Genomic DNA, 16,616 nt, shown 5'->3' on the forward strand with positions numbered 1-16,616 from the left:
ATACTTCCAAGGGAATTGTCGCACTTACATCTATACTCTCTGCAATGTCCTCTTCGTCGGAATCGACGACCGATTCCACCAAACCGGAGAGATCTACCTCGTCCGAGTCTAGCGAGGAGCTCGTTACGGAAGTCATGGTGTCAGCCTGGCTGGTATCACTTGAATGAGATAATCGATTGCCTTTGTCATAAAGCTCTGGATAGATGCTGGTGGTTAGCTGTAAAGAGAAAGCAAACAATTTGTACACATTCAATAAAGAAGGTTCAATGAAATGTAAATGTAATCAAAGAAACCCCACATAGAAATTTTGTCAAAAAACATTAAGCACAACCCGTGATTTATTTTATTCCAGACTCGCGCAATCCCAACCCCAACGGTCGATTTGAATGTTATTCAGCACAAGGAGTCAGAGCGAAAAGCTGCAAATGTCAGCGCGCGCACTGTTTTCGCCCCGCCTTCAAACAATTCGCTCGTACACACACACAAGCATCCAAAGCAGCGCGATGTACGACGATACGCGACCCGAACGTACACGCACACACACACTCGCGCTCAGTTGACCGAGCGCGCAACATCGCGCTGTGAACTCCAAACATCTGTCAAAAATTTTCGACTTCTTCCGCGTTGTGTGGTGTGTGCTTGGTGTGTGTTTGGAAACATTGTTTCCTGTTGTATCGTGGTTTTAACTGTGTTGTGGAAGTAAAACAGTTCAACTTTTGCGATTTCCCGGTTCGAAAACTTTACCAACAACAACAAATATCAGCAAGTAAACAATTGTTCGGCAGCCTTTTTTTCATTGCGCAACAAAAACAACAACGTGCGCCGTGTCTGGTCCTGTTTGTTGCTCCAGCCAGCGCTCTCCGTACATCGATACTTGATTTTATGCTCGATGCATAGCATAAAACAATAGCAACCACACATTTGTTTAGCCGACCGATGGTGGCTCGGTCTCGTACGTTAAACAACGTCACTCGAACGATTGCTGCTGCTGCGCCTTGTGAGCTCGCGCGTCTCCGTCTGGATTCGGGTGCATGCAATCGATAATACGACACACAGCCATCAGACTGCGTTTGTGCCAAAACTCAACAGCTGGCCGTGTGGCTGTACGGCTACGTCGCACAGTATAGGGGAAAAAGTGGAACGGAAAACCACAGGAAGGCTCCGGATGGATAATTAGTTGCGCCAGTATTCGGTCAGCATCTGCGCCTGTTATAGTACAACAACAACTCATCCTCTTCTATCGTGCAAATATAATTGTTGTGCCTTTTTGGTGTCCGCGACGGTAACCGCATACGACGAACGGGAAGTAGGGGCCGCCACTACAGGCAAAGTGTCCTTCGCTTTCCGCGTAACAACGGTAATATACGGTAGAGTTTGTGGCAGGTGTTGTTTGTGCTCAGCAACCAATTAAAGTGGTGCCCGTGGTTACACATCGTTGCTAGTCCCCCTCCCTATAGCAACGGATTTCCAGCCGCAGCAACCAACAACAACGATCGCAAAGCAACCAAGGGCAACATAGAGGTAGGTTGCTGCTGGCTCTGCTACATAATCTATCCCCAGCAGCGCGAGAGCTAGAGTGTGTGTGCTAACACCGCCGTCTGTTTCCCCCGGGGGCTTCTTCAGTACAGTGTCCCCCATACTGCAGCATACGAAACATACACACCCACCGGATTGGAACAACAGTCTGTGACGGAGTGTGTGAAAACAGACAGACAGCAGAGTGAGCCAGCCAGCCAGCCAGAAAGTTACCAAAAGTCACCAACACACAACTTTTTCCCAGCATGGTAAGAAGGGTCCATCGTCGGAATCAAAACGTTAGCATAACATTTTTGCACCCGCCCATCTGTCCCTTCACGTTCCACCCTCCACCCTCCTCCCCCTTCTAGTGAGCATACTTTTCTGTTGGTTTAAGCATTTTCTAATTTCATTTGCTTTCTTTGCGTGTGCACACATCCCACACGGTCCCGTGCTGTGCCCACGGTGCGGTTAGGAAATGTTGCCCAAACACACACACACACACACGCACACATATTTGGTCAAGGGCAACTTTCGCCGAAACATTTCTGCCAACCCACGCGCAACCAAATACCCCACGATGCTGTTTGAGCGGGTGGTCTGAAAATAATGTTTCACCTCCTCCCTTTGGTGCACACCTCCAGAGAACACCGAACAGAGCATCCCAAACAAAACCACTTACTGTTTGACCTTTGCGGGGGTTTTATTTTTTTCACCTTACCAATGTTCTCCCCTCTTTTGCTTTTCGCTTATTTGCAGGCGTCCGGATCCGTATCCGTTTCCACAGGAACAAAAACCACCAACAAAACGGGCATGACCGGTACCGGAACGACGGGCGTTACAACCGGTGGTGGTGGTGGTGGTGCTGGTGGACGCAAAAAATCCGGCCCCAAATTTGAACTGTCCGACGAACAGCGGCAGGACATCAAGGAAGCGTTCGATCTGTTCGATTCCGAGGGTACCGGTATGATCGACACGAAGGAACTGAAGGTAGCGATCCGTGCGCTCGGATTCGAACCGAAAAAGGAGGAGATCAAGAAGATGATTGCCGAAATCGATAAGGACGGTTCGGGAAAGATTTCGTTCGACGACTTTCTGCAGCTGATGACGGTGAAGATGGCGGAGAAGGATTCGAAGGAGGAGATACTGAAGGCGTTCCGGTTGTTTGACGATGACGAGACGGGTACGATCTCGTTCAAGAATCTGAAACGAGTCGCGAAAGAATTGGGCGAAAATCTGACGGACGAGGAGCTGCAGGAAATGATCGACGAGGCGGATCGGGATGGCGATGGGGAGGTTAATCAGGAAGAGTTTTTGCGTATTATGAAGAAAACTAGTCTGTACTAAAGGGGAAAGCGAAAGAGGGATCACGGTTAAGGATACTAATCTAATCGAATGCATTTATTTTCTGATTGCCAGCCAGGGTTTCTCTGATATCGTAACGTACAGGATAAGGACAATTAAAAGAAACTGAGCCAAAAAACGGGGGGAAATAGCTACTCCAACACACTGAAACTATCGGCAGGAGAAAGGTTTAAAGAGCCGCCAAAAGAAATGATTTGAATTTATCAACGAATTAGAAAAGCTCGAAGCAACACAGCTGAAACTAGGAATCTTCCACAGTAATCTCCTTCACCATTCCATCACACCAAAAGTGAGCAAAACATTTAAACAAACAAGCCTTTAACTGCATTTGAGAGAGAGACCCCATGGCACTAGGGAAAACGGGCGAAATTTTCCAACCTATCTCTCAACACACATTTCTCGTTTTTTTTTCCCGCGGATTCTTATTCCTCTTAAAGAGGGCATTCTTAAAGCTATTACCAGTTATTAACGGAGCGCATAAAAGTAGCTATTGATAAGGAGAGCACACACAAAAAAAGGCGAATGATCGCACATTTTTAACCCTGATGACAACCAATGTGTTATTGATAATCTATTAATGATGTAGGTACGTTCAGCGTAGCAAACGCTCGTTCGCTCGGTTCTAGTGCAACTCGACCCGCACGCACACACACACTGGCTCTCGGCACAAAGCATAGTCCGGTTCGGTGATGCAAGCAAGCTGATTTGAATTTCCCACCTAATGCGTCTTTTCCCTCCACGGCACACTTTACTTAGTAGAGAAGCGCAGCACAACGAAAGCGTGCTTGTTTTAATCAGTAGACAAAGAATTTGAATGCATCATCGTGAAACGGTTCGCTCAGGAAGGAACACACACACAAAAAAGGGAAGAAGGCACAGCACGGCCTGGCAGATCGATCCAGGGGAAATGGTGGAGACACTTCTATACAACCAAGCTTTACCAGCACACAGGAGACAAAGACACACTCACTAACTCGCGTTTTCTTATCGCATTGACTAAAGAAGAAGTATTAAAAGCTGCATTTTACTGATCTCTCGTAGAGCAGATAGGGACGAGCTGAGAGGGATGAGAGCACAAAAGCCTGAAACGATGACAGTTAAATTAGGGTTCTCCGCGGATTGGAGCCACAGCCTCACGCACTATGACTTCTTTACGATAAGGCCGCAGCATTGTAGTGAGTTAAAAAACATTAAAAAAAAATCATAGATGCCACCAGCAGCAAGCAAGCTTGAAGGAGAGAGAAGACAAACCAAACTGCTGGAACAAAGGCAAGGAATTTAAGCTGAAAGGGTTTTGTAAGATGTGCATCGTGCTCGATGATACACACGCTAGTGGAACGGTTTAAAGAAAGGTTCAGTGAGATGAGATTTAAATATGGCTAAGCGCACACGATGCCTCAGCATCTAGCAGCAGCAGCAGCAGCAGAAGCAGCTATTGATACGTAGATGATGGGACATAAAGGCGTTCAAAAAAATTAAAATATATTTTTCTTCAACAAAATTGAATGACGATGGGAAATATAAAATTGGGAGGGAATAATATTCCATCCGAAATGATGAAGCTATCCTTGAAGAACTTCCAGAGTTCCACTCTGTCCATAAACGAGTGACTTCCAGTTGTCGGAGAAGAAATCTGGCATGAAAGGGCTTTTTATTACGAGCTGGAAGACAATCGATTTTTTATTTTTGTCCAGAAGACTCAGCGCTCTCCAGAAATTAATTGCCGCCATGGACTAGGTTGAGATTTGATTCCATTCCTCCGGGCGAGTGTGTATAATCGAGAGCGTGCGTTACTCATTACACTATTTGAGCTACCTGGAATAGATGCGTTAGGGCAGCATGATAAGGCCATCACAGGTTGATGCGTGTTGAATACGTCTTCGATAAAATGAAATACGTCATTCAATTTGAAGTACAATAAGATACAATCAAGAGATTACAGTTTATGTCTAATCAATTCTAGGTATTTACTCTAAAAAATAGTCTCCAGAGCTTCGGGAGATACGGGAGATTCTGATACCTCCCGACAGGAGAAAATCTATCATTCTTCTGCAATCAAAAAACGCCACAGTAGCTGCAAAAACAAGGCCCGGAATCGGAACAAGGGACAAATGTTATAGGAAAAATCCACAAAAATTATCAACCCGGAAAATTTAGAGCTCGTAAAAATAACCTTACAGCGATCGGATACCCCAACTGGAGTAGAAAAAAAAAGGGTCTGCCATAACCACATCAGGATGGAAACACACACTTTCCCGAGTTTCCCTGCAGGCACAACATACACACATATTGACGGAGTTCGATTTTACAAACGAATGAATTCTACCGATTTTACATCCCATGCCATCTGCACACATGGGCATTGGCGGTTGGTCTATTTCCGGAAGGGATCTCAGTAGTTCACCCGGGCCCAGCGGCAATCCTTCCCAGCAGAGCTCCCACAGGCAGAATTGTTTTGCAGCCCGTATGAGCTTTAATTAGATGTCAATCAAACACAGACAACGGCCCGTTTTCAATGCCACTAGCTCAAAAAATGCATATGATATGTTGGCTCCGGGGATGCATCCCTCGAATCATCACAGATGGAAACAAGTTACACCACACAGAAGAACGAAGAAACGAATCGATCGGAAATGATAAGGCGTGCGACTTAATACATCCTTTATGTATTAGAAATCGAGTGGGCTGTTGTGTAATAACGTCATCGGGCAGGTGTGGCCGGGAGAGGACTTAAAAATTCCAAGCGTTCCATTTTTGACCGCTTCACATGGTATGAACGAGTGAATGAATGAATAATGATTAAAGAAGCAAGCGAATATTCATTAGCTGCACTACGCTCCACCGAGCATGTAGGAATATAAATTTCGCAACCGCGATTATCTCAGTGTGAAATGGCTTGTTAAATCATGTGTAAAGCTTGATCAGCTATTTTCTGAAGCTAATAATTATTTATTATTTGCTGTCGATAATTGGTACACCTTCTCGCGCAACTTTGGTGCGATTGGGCTAAATTAGCATGACGAGCATAAACTAATCAAATCCCAACTTTCTTAACGTACGTGTACGTACGATTTAAACCGTTTGATCGCAGAAAATGCTCGAGACGTGAGTCGAGTGAAAGGGAAAATGTTTTGGCTTAAAATGGCTTTTAGAAGCAAAGAGTCCACTTTCACGACACTTGGCCAAGTACAAGAGCATGTGCGTATGTAGCACGGGAGAAAGAAATGGACAACAGAAGCGCCCCCCCCCCCCCCCCCCCCCAGAGTAGGGGCAATGTGCAAACCCGGGAAGCAGCAAGTCCATTATCAGGAGAGCATAGACCGAGACCGACAAATGAAATCGAATCGTGACAGCATGATTCACCAACCACCATCACAATCATCAAGGGGTGGTTGGTGGTGGCGCGCGCGCGAGTCTTTGAACCGAACTGGAGAACCAAGTAACATTCATTAGGAGAGCCCTTTTAAACCGCGTCTGCGATGTGCTGTGTGTCTAATCTGGATGATAGACGACTCCGTGAGCCGGTCGAGCCACTTCTGGTGTAGCAGCAGCAGCAGCATCGAACTCAATAGACATTAGCCGACCCACAAAGGAAAGAAAAATGAAAGAAAGACATAAACAAGGAAGAGATGTACGAAAGATGGAATGCATGCACTTAAAAACACTGCTCCGATAAAACCAGACGTGCGTTCCATCATCATCATCTTCTTCTTCAACCACGGACCATTAACCCCTAAGGGGGGGTTGGTTTGATTTGGCTTTTGGCCACATTTTTCTACATCAGATTTTTATTCTCCTGTTTTCGTGGTTCTGCTCTATTCCGGGTGCCCGAAAACGAAACAGCAATTATTTACCATTCCCGTAAGCGAATGGTGGGATTGGATTTCTGTTTTCCGATTGAACCACCATTGGGCTGTTGGCGAGACTGAAGAACTGAAGGAAGTTAATTAGGAGAGCGCCAAACCAAAAGATCCGCTATTTCTAACGCTACTCACTAGCATCTGTTCGTTCTGATTACCGTGACTGAAGCTGACGAACACCTCCCGAGGGAAATGCTCCGCCAGAAGTTGAGTCCGGTTTTGCAGTGCTAAAACCACGTCTAAATGGCCAGCTACGTCTAGTGAAAGTGGAGGTCTTGTCACTGCCACTTGACTTCTTTGACAAAGCTCACCCCGGAGAAGCACTTGACGGGAGCTCGGCTATTGCTTTGAGGCTTGCCACCATTTTTCCCGACACAGAGACTTCAGAAGGGGAAACTTGCCCGCTCCCGAGCTCCAAACATCCGAGACTTGCCGAGCTGATCGGTGAATAATAGGCTGGAGGATGACAAAAGGCGAACTGCAAGTAGTTGCCGGGACACACGCTCAATTGGACACTTAATGTAATTGAAGCTATGCTCCTACTGACTACTGTTCGTGGGTCTGTCTGTGCCTGTGACGACCTCCTGCGCGTTGGTGGATGAGGCATTCAGTCCCCAAAACCACAACACAACAACATCGTCGGCGTCGTCGTCGGTGATCTTTTCCAACAATTTTCCTTTTGACTCCCCGCAGCCCACTCCATGACTCCGTTATGGAACAAATTTGTACCCCGACCCGGGTTGGAACCCGCAGCACAATGGAAGGAACGAGATCTTTCGTTCAGCCTGGAAGATCTCGCTTTGCTATTGTGCTACAACGGCCCACACACACACACAGAGAGAGAAGCGAATGCGAGAGAATGCGGGAAACGTCATAAGAGCTTGTCAAAGCCGAGCATAAGGCTCGTGTCACCCACCCATCATCATCATCATCATCAGCTTCCACACATTCACACACACCGTCCCCGTCCGCACGACAAATCCTCAATTTGAGCAACAATGGTTGGTATGCACAAAAACCCGGTTTCTTTATGAGGCTTTTTTGCTTGGGGCCGCCTTCTTAAATTTTGTACAATTTCTTTTGCCCTTTTTGATCTTTACGGAACTGGCGGAAAGTGGTTTTGTTTCTACGACAAGTGGAGGTTAATTTGAGGCACTAGAAAACAAGCGTCTTTTTTTTTTTGCTGTGGTGTTATTGTGCGCCGTCTTTTGTAAGTGTCAATTCAGGCTGAAGCGTGTGGTGCGAGGTTATGTTTGACGTGTTTAACCGTTTAACTGTGGAATGTAGTTAATAGATTGTTTTTCTCTTAGACCTTGGTCGATTAACAATGAGAAAACGTAACGTTCCAAATGGAGCAAAAATAATTTAACTATGCGTTCATGACGCCTGAAAGTATGCAATAGATTTTTTTTAATAATTTTTCAGAGTGAAGGAATTTTTTTTGAAGACGAAATTTGCTTGATTTTGATTAGATTTGTCATTTAAAATCAGTAAAATGATCAATGGTTTCGGTGAAGTAAAAAAGGTACATTGCATACATCCAGGCGCTTCCAACGAAACGAATAGACTATCGGAGAAGCACTGGACTGGACTAAATTAAATTAAAAATGTCATTCAAATTATTAAAAAGGAAGCCTAAAATCCAACGGAACCGTATTACAATAAACATTCAAATATCGATCATCACAATCCAGTTCAACGGCCAACCCCATTTGTTGATCGAATTCAACTTTTGTGTGACAGTTTCATCGCAATCAATCCATCGGGCCCTATTCACTCTCCTCCTCTCACAGTGCACATACAAAACGGTGTCACAACATTTAACCCGCACACCCACGGAACCACCGGTGGCCACTGTCCACCAATCGGAAGAAGCGGAAACAACAACACATGTCCAGCAGCAGCAGCAGCTGCAACAACATCCCCTTGCCACACACTACTCGCTGCAGTTCAATAGGCCCTAATGAGGCTGCTGTTCCACTGAGCTACATTCAGCGTGGACCCTCCTCGAACAGCAGCAATTCTCTGTCCCTTCCGTGGGCCGAGCAGTTTTCTGCAGCAACGACCAACGGTCGAAGAGGTGTACCACCGGCCTCACCTATTTGCAAACAACATTTCCGGATCGACAAATGGGATTGTTGACACGCCCGTGATTCAGTGTGTGGGTGATCTCTTCTGCTTCACTCTTAGTTCCCCAACCCCGTTCTATAATCCGGTCGCGGAACCAAGAAGCACGGTCTGATGTCCAATCATCGACTGTGGTCTCGTTTCTGTACATCGTTTTCTTTCTCTCTCTCTCTCACTCTCTCTCTCTCTCTATCTCGTTTTTCGGATGACATAGTTCACTCATCTATGCTGAAGACTTCCGGAACATGCCCCGGGCGGACGGTATAAAGCAATTTCCAACCCTTGGCTTGTGGCCCGCACCGCAACGTACCGGTCGCCACCGGTGTGATTAAGAGATGGGAAAAGAAAATCGATTTAAACTCTTAATCGAATCAGAGAAGATGAGTTTCAATCGGTTCCAGCTGCGCCGGGAAGACACCTCCCAGTGTGATAAATGAACAGCTCTGCAAGCGTAAAGGGCGCGGAGGACTTTAGTATTAAGTGCTTTACTCACTTGAGCGCTTCAGCAGCGCCTGAATGTATGCAACTCAGGGAGAATTAATAATTTTAATGACCTAGATATTGATTCAACATTTCTCTTCCTTCTAGACATTCGGTTTGAGGCCTTACAGCGTGTGTCCCGGTAGTAGCATTACACCTGCAACATACACAAAACATATGTTTGTCCTACGTGAGCCGTTCACTTTCGAGCAAAAGCTCCATCGCCATGTAACTCCTTCTCGGTAACCACAATGAATGTTTATTTTGCTGCTGTACATGCTGCTGCTGTTGCGCCGAGCTGGTTCCAGCTTCCGTTCGCATTTATTCCATCCCTCGGCACACGCTGCACAACAAAATACCCCAACGTCGGCGGCTACATAATGTTTATTCATGGCTCGTGTATAATCATACCGATCGGGTCTGCAATGGCACGCGCTTTCGGTGCACCTCTTGCACTATCTGCACCAGACGATGGATATTTAAGAAAAAAAAATATTCCGAAAAGAATGGATGAAAGAGGCACAGAAATGTTGACCAGTTTTGAAGGTGGTCAGCCGGGACCGGGAAAGAGAGGGAACAACAATTTAACACAATCGAGCTCTTTAAGTCGGCACCACAAATACTCCGGGTGCGTTATTAGGACGGCCACGCGATTCACTCACACACCCTGGAGGTACGTGCGTGCGTGCGTGCATGCAGCCCGAAGAGCACGTAACGTTACGCTAATCAAACGGCAGATGGTGGTCGTGTGTCTGGGGCACGATTGACAAAAGCAGGAAGTTGAAGCAGCACCACCAGCAGTAGCTGCTGTCGAGGGCCCAGTTGGCCAACCAATTTGTGACGAGATAACGCATAAATATTCGCTTCGCCGCCTTGCGCACACGCCACACCAAACGCCACACCCTAGATCCCAGGTGACGGTGGTGGCAGCAGCAGCAGCAGCAGCTTCTTCTTCGCGTGTGGAGAAAGTTGCGATGAAACCGATCGACCATCAATCCATTCCCTACACCGTGGCTACCAACCATGTGGTGTTCATTTTCCATGGAGCATGAACGTAAAGCGCTCATTCATGATTGAATATGTAAATACATTAATTTTATTCTAAGCTATTGCATCGAAATGCATACGATATAGGTCACATGATTGAATTAAAAACATATCAAATGAGATAAGAAAATGTAAAATAAATTGTAAACTTAATAAAATTGAGAAAAATCGGTGAATAATTATATGAAAACATGATATGTGCAAAAAAAATCATAATTGTAATTAATACAATAAGGAGTATAAACATGTAAAATAAGATATTTAAATGGAAAACCAGGTAAACTTAAGTTGCATTTAAGAAAGTTAAATAAAACATTGAATAATATAACTTGAACACGAAAGATAAACAATGAAAAAGAGGTATGCATCAGAGTATACGAAATATACGTTAAAACAAGGTTGAAATAAAATTAAGAAAAAAGAAGTAAAAATGAAAGAAACAAATAACAAAAATTAAAACATAAAACTTTACTGATAATTAAAACAAAACAAGCAAATGCAATAAAAATATAACACCAAGAAAAAGAAGTTGCATTTAATAGAAATGAAGTAACTTATTAAGAAACTAATGGAAATAGAAATTCTAATAAAGCAGTTTTACATTTTAATAATGAACAATAAAAAGATGAAAATAAATAAAATAAAAGAAAAAATGAAAAAATCTCCTTGCTAATGGTTAGATTTCGTAAGCAAAGAGCAAAACGAATAAAAAAATCACACAAACATTCAAATTATAAATCACATAAACTGCATGAGAACCATATAAAACGAGTCAAAGGGCATGTGAACGAACCACAAAAACTCACAAAAAGAGGCAAACCGAACAAACAAAAAAACCCCCCCGTAAGCAATCGAAGTTGTTGAGTTGAATAACGATTGTCTCTGTCGACATTAAGAACCGGAAGACATAACAACAAAAAATCCATCCCGCGGTACAGTACAACAGCCCCAAAATCGGAGTAACGAACATGAGCTATATAACGTTATGGTTATTTGGTCATTAAAAAAGCGTACGCAAATTCCCTCCCTCCCCCCACCGGGGATTCCGAACGTGTGCGACGACCACATACGGAAGAGATAATAACTACCCACAGCACCACCAGCCCAAAGTCAACGGCAAACAACAACCCACCGCCCAGCCCAAAATCATGCTCTGATGGATTATGATGGTGTGGAACAGTCCGTCTGTGCGCTTTCGGCCGGGCCATTCCGCTATTGCGACCAATAAAACACCGAAATGGTATCTTCACTTTCACTGCAGCCAGCCATCGATGACGGGATGGATGGGCGGAGCGGGGCGAGAAGGAGGAGGAAGAGGTGTTAAACCCCCGAAAAAAAAAATCCTCCTCCGTCCTCGGGTTGGTTGGTTGGTTGGTCGATCATGATCATGACGATCGTGATGATGCAATCGATCATTACTAACAAGGAACTCATTTGCAAAGCCTCCCCCACCCAAGGTGCGCGGGTCGTCCATTGCGATGGGGGAAAACATAAGGGGCGATTGGAAAGTGCTAAACCACCACGATACATGATTATAGTGTTGTGTAATCGATGGAATATGCCCATCGACCAGGACCGGCAGCGCTGGCCATTGCTTTGATCGTTAATGAATTATGAATTTTGCGGCACAACAACAAAGACCCATACAGCAACTATAAAAGTCTGGTAAGATTGGAAAACTTGTTAAAAGTTTGTAAGAAATCGGCTACCTAACAAATGTAAAATAGAAACAAACACAAACAACCCTAAACTCACTTACGCGAACGTAAACCATAAACACTTTCTCATTAGACACAACAAAACGAAGCTCGAAAAGTCAACTTCACAGTACGGCAACGCTCATCATTAAAAGCTATTTACTCGTCTATCTCCCTGGTGGGATTTTTTTTTTGCTGTTGCACTCTCTCTCTAGCAGTGCTTCATTAAGTGCTCCCGGGGCTTAGACGGGCCCACCAGGGACATTAGAGACATTTTCTCCCTTCTTCTTACTGTTTTGTCACGCTCGGTGGCATAATAACAGACACGCCGATTAATGGCCTCCTTCCCGAAAGCAGGGTGTCATATGAAGAGGTTACTACTCCTCCGTCGGAAGCTGCGAATGGATGAGAGGAGCGAGGAACTAGTTTCATCATTAAAAGTACAAGTAGAAGCAACAAAAGCTGTTTGTTTGTAATTTTCTTCGCGTAAGGAAGCCCCGGCGCAGTTCTATTGTTGAGGCAAGCCTCAAGCAGAGATTAATGTCGGATGCATCCCTGACAGGGGAATACTAACAAGAGAGCGCAACAACTTCCTTGCCGTTATTCTTTAACCCTCCCCGGGTGTATTGTTATCAGCAACACTAATCCTTTGTGAAGCATCTAAGACGACAGGAGCAGGACAACTATCCTTGTATTGTGACAGGGCCAGGGAAGAACCAGAGATATCCCTATTGTGATTTACAATTCACAGTCAAGCGCCAATTGCACCGATTTGTATGGCTACGTGTCAGCTTGAAGTTGACATCTTCTTAAGCGGTAACCTTGAAAGATTCCGACACGCCAGATAGCCTGCCTTTCATCGATTATTCTCGTCACGGATTCGCAGAGCCGAAGAGAAGTTGAAGCGAGCTAGAATTCTCCAAAGCAATCCTCCTAACCGACATTCCTCGTCCGATTAGATCATTCCGGTTTTCCAAATGCTAGCCAAACACTGCTACGTGCCATTGAAATTTAAATTAGCCAAATAATGCTGTTGTCCCACTGGGGACATCAGAAATCCAGAGGGCCTGTATGGCTACTACTACCCGCAGAAAAAACAGCAAACATAAGCAGAGGATGGTTGTGGTACCATTTCGTTGTTGGTGGGCAATAAATCAAACAATTCACCCAGTAGAATACGGCCTCCGCACGGCCACCCCAGGCCGGTCGCAATTCCAATCCATCAGAGCCGGTTCGCTTCCCTCCAGAGATTGTGTTCCAGAACCAGGCCACCTGATGTCAATCGTGATGCTGCGGAGCCGTACTTGCGGCACGACAACAGATGGGCATACATTATTACCACAATCAGCCCGATTGTGTTTGTAGACACGCATCATCCTCCATAGGGACGGGGCCGGGTTATGGCTTGATCTCCGGAGGGAGATTAATCCCATCTGCATTTAGCGACCGAGCCCGCAAAGGCACTGCACCGCGGGACCTGGGCGTACATTAAAGCGCAACGCAGCGTTGCGCTAGCTACCGGTTTGCTGAGGTCGTCGGTTGGATGATCTCCGGCGACTTGTTATTAAATCCGATTCCTCATTCCGATTCGCCGATGGGCAGGGAACGGGCACGGTGCAAAATAATTTATCCACCAACCGTAACAAACACAAACCAAACCATCAACCGAAACGCCGGCAGAGCCTTCTCCGTGTGTGCGGTTTTCCGTCCCGTCGTTAGTCTCCAACTTCGTAGATGTAGCGTAGGATGAAAGCGGGCATCATCTATTCGCTAGTGGTTCGCGGTTTGATGACGTCCGTTTTCGGTAGGAAAACTGTTCCTGCCGATGAGGGTTTGTTGAAGAAACCCTATCGCATCGCTTCGCTGGGCCGGTTAGGTTGCGGTGACACACAGGACCGAGCTGTTGAAGTGCATCGCGTAACAAGATTAGCATTATGCAGCGCGACGCACAACGACATAAAGGGGGGTGGAAAAACTGTCGATTTTTATGTGGATTTTTGTTTGTTTGTTCAAGCCAGTGAAAGCGGACGTCGATAAGGCCCAGCGAACTCTCGTCAGTAGTTACTTTCTGTCGTCGATTACCTTATAGGCACGAGCTGCGATAGAGCAATCTTAGCGTTACGCTTCGGGAAATACGCGTAGGGTTAAAATTGCTACGCGAAAGCTGACTGTGGCTTTCGCACCAAAGAAGCGGAGTTCTTAAATGACTCAATTTAAGATGGTTTTATGCGATCCTGGAATAGGATTGGTCTCATTAGTTCCGAATCCTAAGGAGAACAGAGGTTAAATTCAGAGAAGCGTCTTCAAGAATTTATATTAAAATATGAATTCTTCAATATGCCTAGAATTGAAAGGTAAGTTTAAATTCGTTGTGAACAACTACTATAACTAAGCCGCCATATGCCATAGCCAACAGCCTTCATTTGGAACTACTCAAGATGTCATTCTCATGACGTACCTTGGAATATTAAAAGCCATAGACATGAAGATTGAAACGTCCCATTAAGGCTAACCTTTCGATAACCAATGCTGAAAATCCGATCAGGTGATGTACATAATTCTAGCAAGGCATCACAAGGTAATCATAATAGCAGATCCTAAATCCCAGCCCTTCCAAGGATATAGAAGACAGAGTTTACTTGCTTTAGGGGAAGCTTCTAGCTGCTAGTCGATACGCGTTTAAATAAATGTTGCGACAGCTATCAGGACTTCAGGAGACTAGGTATACAAAGAGTATGCAGCTTTCGGAGATCCTTCTTCTGTAGAATTCCCCTTTGAAGAGACAGTTTTGGCAGCTTGATTCAGACGTGTACCTCTACACGCCCTTGTTATACAATATCGATAGAAAATAGCACAAACACAGGTGTTGTACCCCATTTTTTGCATGGACAAACTTTGTACGACTTCCTTCCCTTCCCCAAAATGACGGACAAACCGAGCGACTTACCGAGCTAGTGTGCTTCAGACGATGCATGTTCGCGTGCTTGGTGCTGTTGCTGGTGGCCGTCGTGCTGGTCGTGCCGGTTGCATGGTTGCTGCCGATGACTCCACCACCACCACCACCACCACCGCCCAGACTGTTGCTGCCGGTGCTACTGTTGACGCTCGCCAGCGCGACGACGGCGGCACCGGCCGGAAGATGATGGCCAGAACTCAACGAGGACGTACCACGGGGAGGTGGTGCCGGTGCCCCAACCGTCGGAACTGGGCCACTGCCGCCACCTCCAGCGACCACCGGCCCGTCACCAGCAGCGGCAAGCGTTTCGCCAATCCCGGCCGTGATTGTAATGCCGTGATGCTGCTGCTGTTCTCCTGCAACACGCCTCAAGTGTTGCTGCTGCTGCTGATGGTGATGATGATTGCCGTGTGCAGGATGCTGCTGCTGGTGATGGTGCAGGAGCGGGCTGTGGTTGGCCGTGGCCTGTTCCGATGGGCTAATTGGCAATTTTCTATCGGTCATTTATTACCTATTATTTTTAGAAAATACACTTTTCCAACACACTTTGTGTGGCACTCCCGTATGTGTGGGTGTGTGTGTTTACACACTCCGCCTACACCTTCCTAGACACTTTCTCCGATTATTTTTGCTTTATGTTCCGTAGCCTTCCTCCGCACCGTATCTATATCGCTCTCATCGCCTCTCAATGCTTCGGAGAAACCGGTCATAAACTGCAACGCACACACACACACACCCGTTTTAAGTTTCCACTGCACTTCCTTCACCCGGCACATCTAGCGCAAGTATAGAGCCACTCCGAACCGGCACTCATTTTGCACCCGAGAACGAGGACACTTTTGTTAGCCAACAAACTTCAACCCTTGCGGGTGTGGTGAACGCCAAACCACTGCCGCGACGTCGATGGTAACACATTGCTTTCTAGCGATCTTCTAGTGACGGCAGGTCGACAACACAACACCGGGCACTAGTTGCTTCCACACGGGACACCTGACGGAGCCCACCATCCCGGGGGACACTAGCGTAGCGGTTACGATCTTCTTTCACCTTTGCTTCCGGCACTACTCGCTCTCTCTCTCTCTCTCTCTCTCTCTCGCTGTGTCCCGGAGTGTCACACAAACAACCCCGGCGGATGCGCACACTTTGTGTTGTTGCTACTGGGCGGAAAGAAAGGCTCCGAGATTGCTTCCGGTGTGTGTGTGCGCTGTTAAACTAAAACTCGTCAGCATGTAATCGAATATCAATCACTCTCGCAGACAACACACTACTTGTCGGTACTTGCTGATCAAAACCTACAAGGAGAAGCAATAAAAAAACACCTAGAAATCAGTAAAAGGATGCACAGATTCTTGCTGCGCAACGATAATGTCCTCTTGCGGGGTAGAAATAATTGCGGGCGTGGAAAACCGTTCCATCACGTTGCTTGCTTTCGAACCACGATGAACTCGGCGGAACGTTGGTAAGCGAATTCCTTCGCTGCATCCGCGGAATCCGGTCGTTAAGGTTTTACCGCGCGCGCGTACCTATATGATATGCATTATAAGAATGGGAACAGGTTTTTCACCCCGG

General features: G+C 46.0%; 2 protein-coding genes across 9 annotated transcripts in view; one reads left to right on the forward strand and one right to left on the reverse strand.

The window, feature by feature from the left end:
• The window catches only part of LOC118514633 (rap guanine nucleotide exchange factor 6), a 39,246-nt gene that overhangs the window by 12,580 nt on the left and 10,050 nt on the right, over nt 1-16,616 (reverse strand). For all 6 annotated transcript variants that reach the window (XR_004906684.1, XM_036061643.1, XM_036061644.1 and 3 more), the window contains 2 exons: nt 15,039-16,339; nt 29-217 (listed from right to left, as the gene is read on the reverse strand). Coding sequence is in view for 5 of the 6 variants with exons in the window: in XM_036061643.1 (XP_035917536.1) it covers nt 29-217; nt 15,039-15,551 (702 nt within the window). In the remaining variant the exon portion in view is untranslated. The remainder of the gene's footprint in view (nt 1-28; nt 218-15,038; nt 16,340-16,616) is intronic.
• LOC118514636 (caltractin-like) lies at nt 541-3,737 on the forward strand. 3 transcript variants are annotated; one of them, XM_036061648.1, is made up of 4 exons: nt 546-1,357; nt 1,443-1,521; nt 1,624-1,784; nt 2,275-3,737. In XM_036061648.1, exons 3-4 carry the CDS (start codon nt 1,782-1,784, stop codon nt 2,860-2,862), a joined length of 591 nt encoding a protein of 196 aa, XP_035917541.1. In that variant the 5' UTR covers nt 546-1,357; nt 1,443-1,521; nt 1,624-1,781; the 3' UTR covers nt 2,863-3,737. The 3 variants fall into 3 exon arrangements, with proteins under 3 accessions (XP_035917540.1, XP_035917542.1, XP_035917541.1); XM_036061647.1 differs by having other exon boundaries at nt 541-1,521; XM_036061649.1 differs by lacking the exon at nt 1,624-1,784 and having other exon boundaries at nt 545-1,521.

Source organism: Anopheles stephensi, chromosome 3 (genome assembly GCF_013141755.1).
Source record: "Anopheles stephensi strain Indian chromosome 3, UCI_ANSTEP_V1.0, whole genome shotgun sequence".
Lineage (NCBI taxonomy): Eukaryota > Metazoa > Arthropoda > Insecta > Diptera > Culicidae > Anopheles > Anopheles stephensi.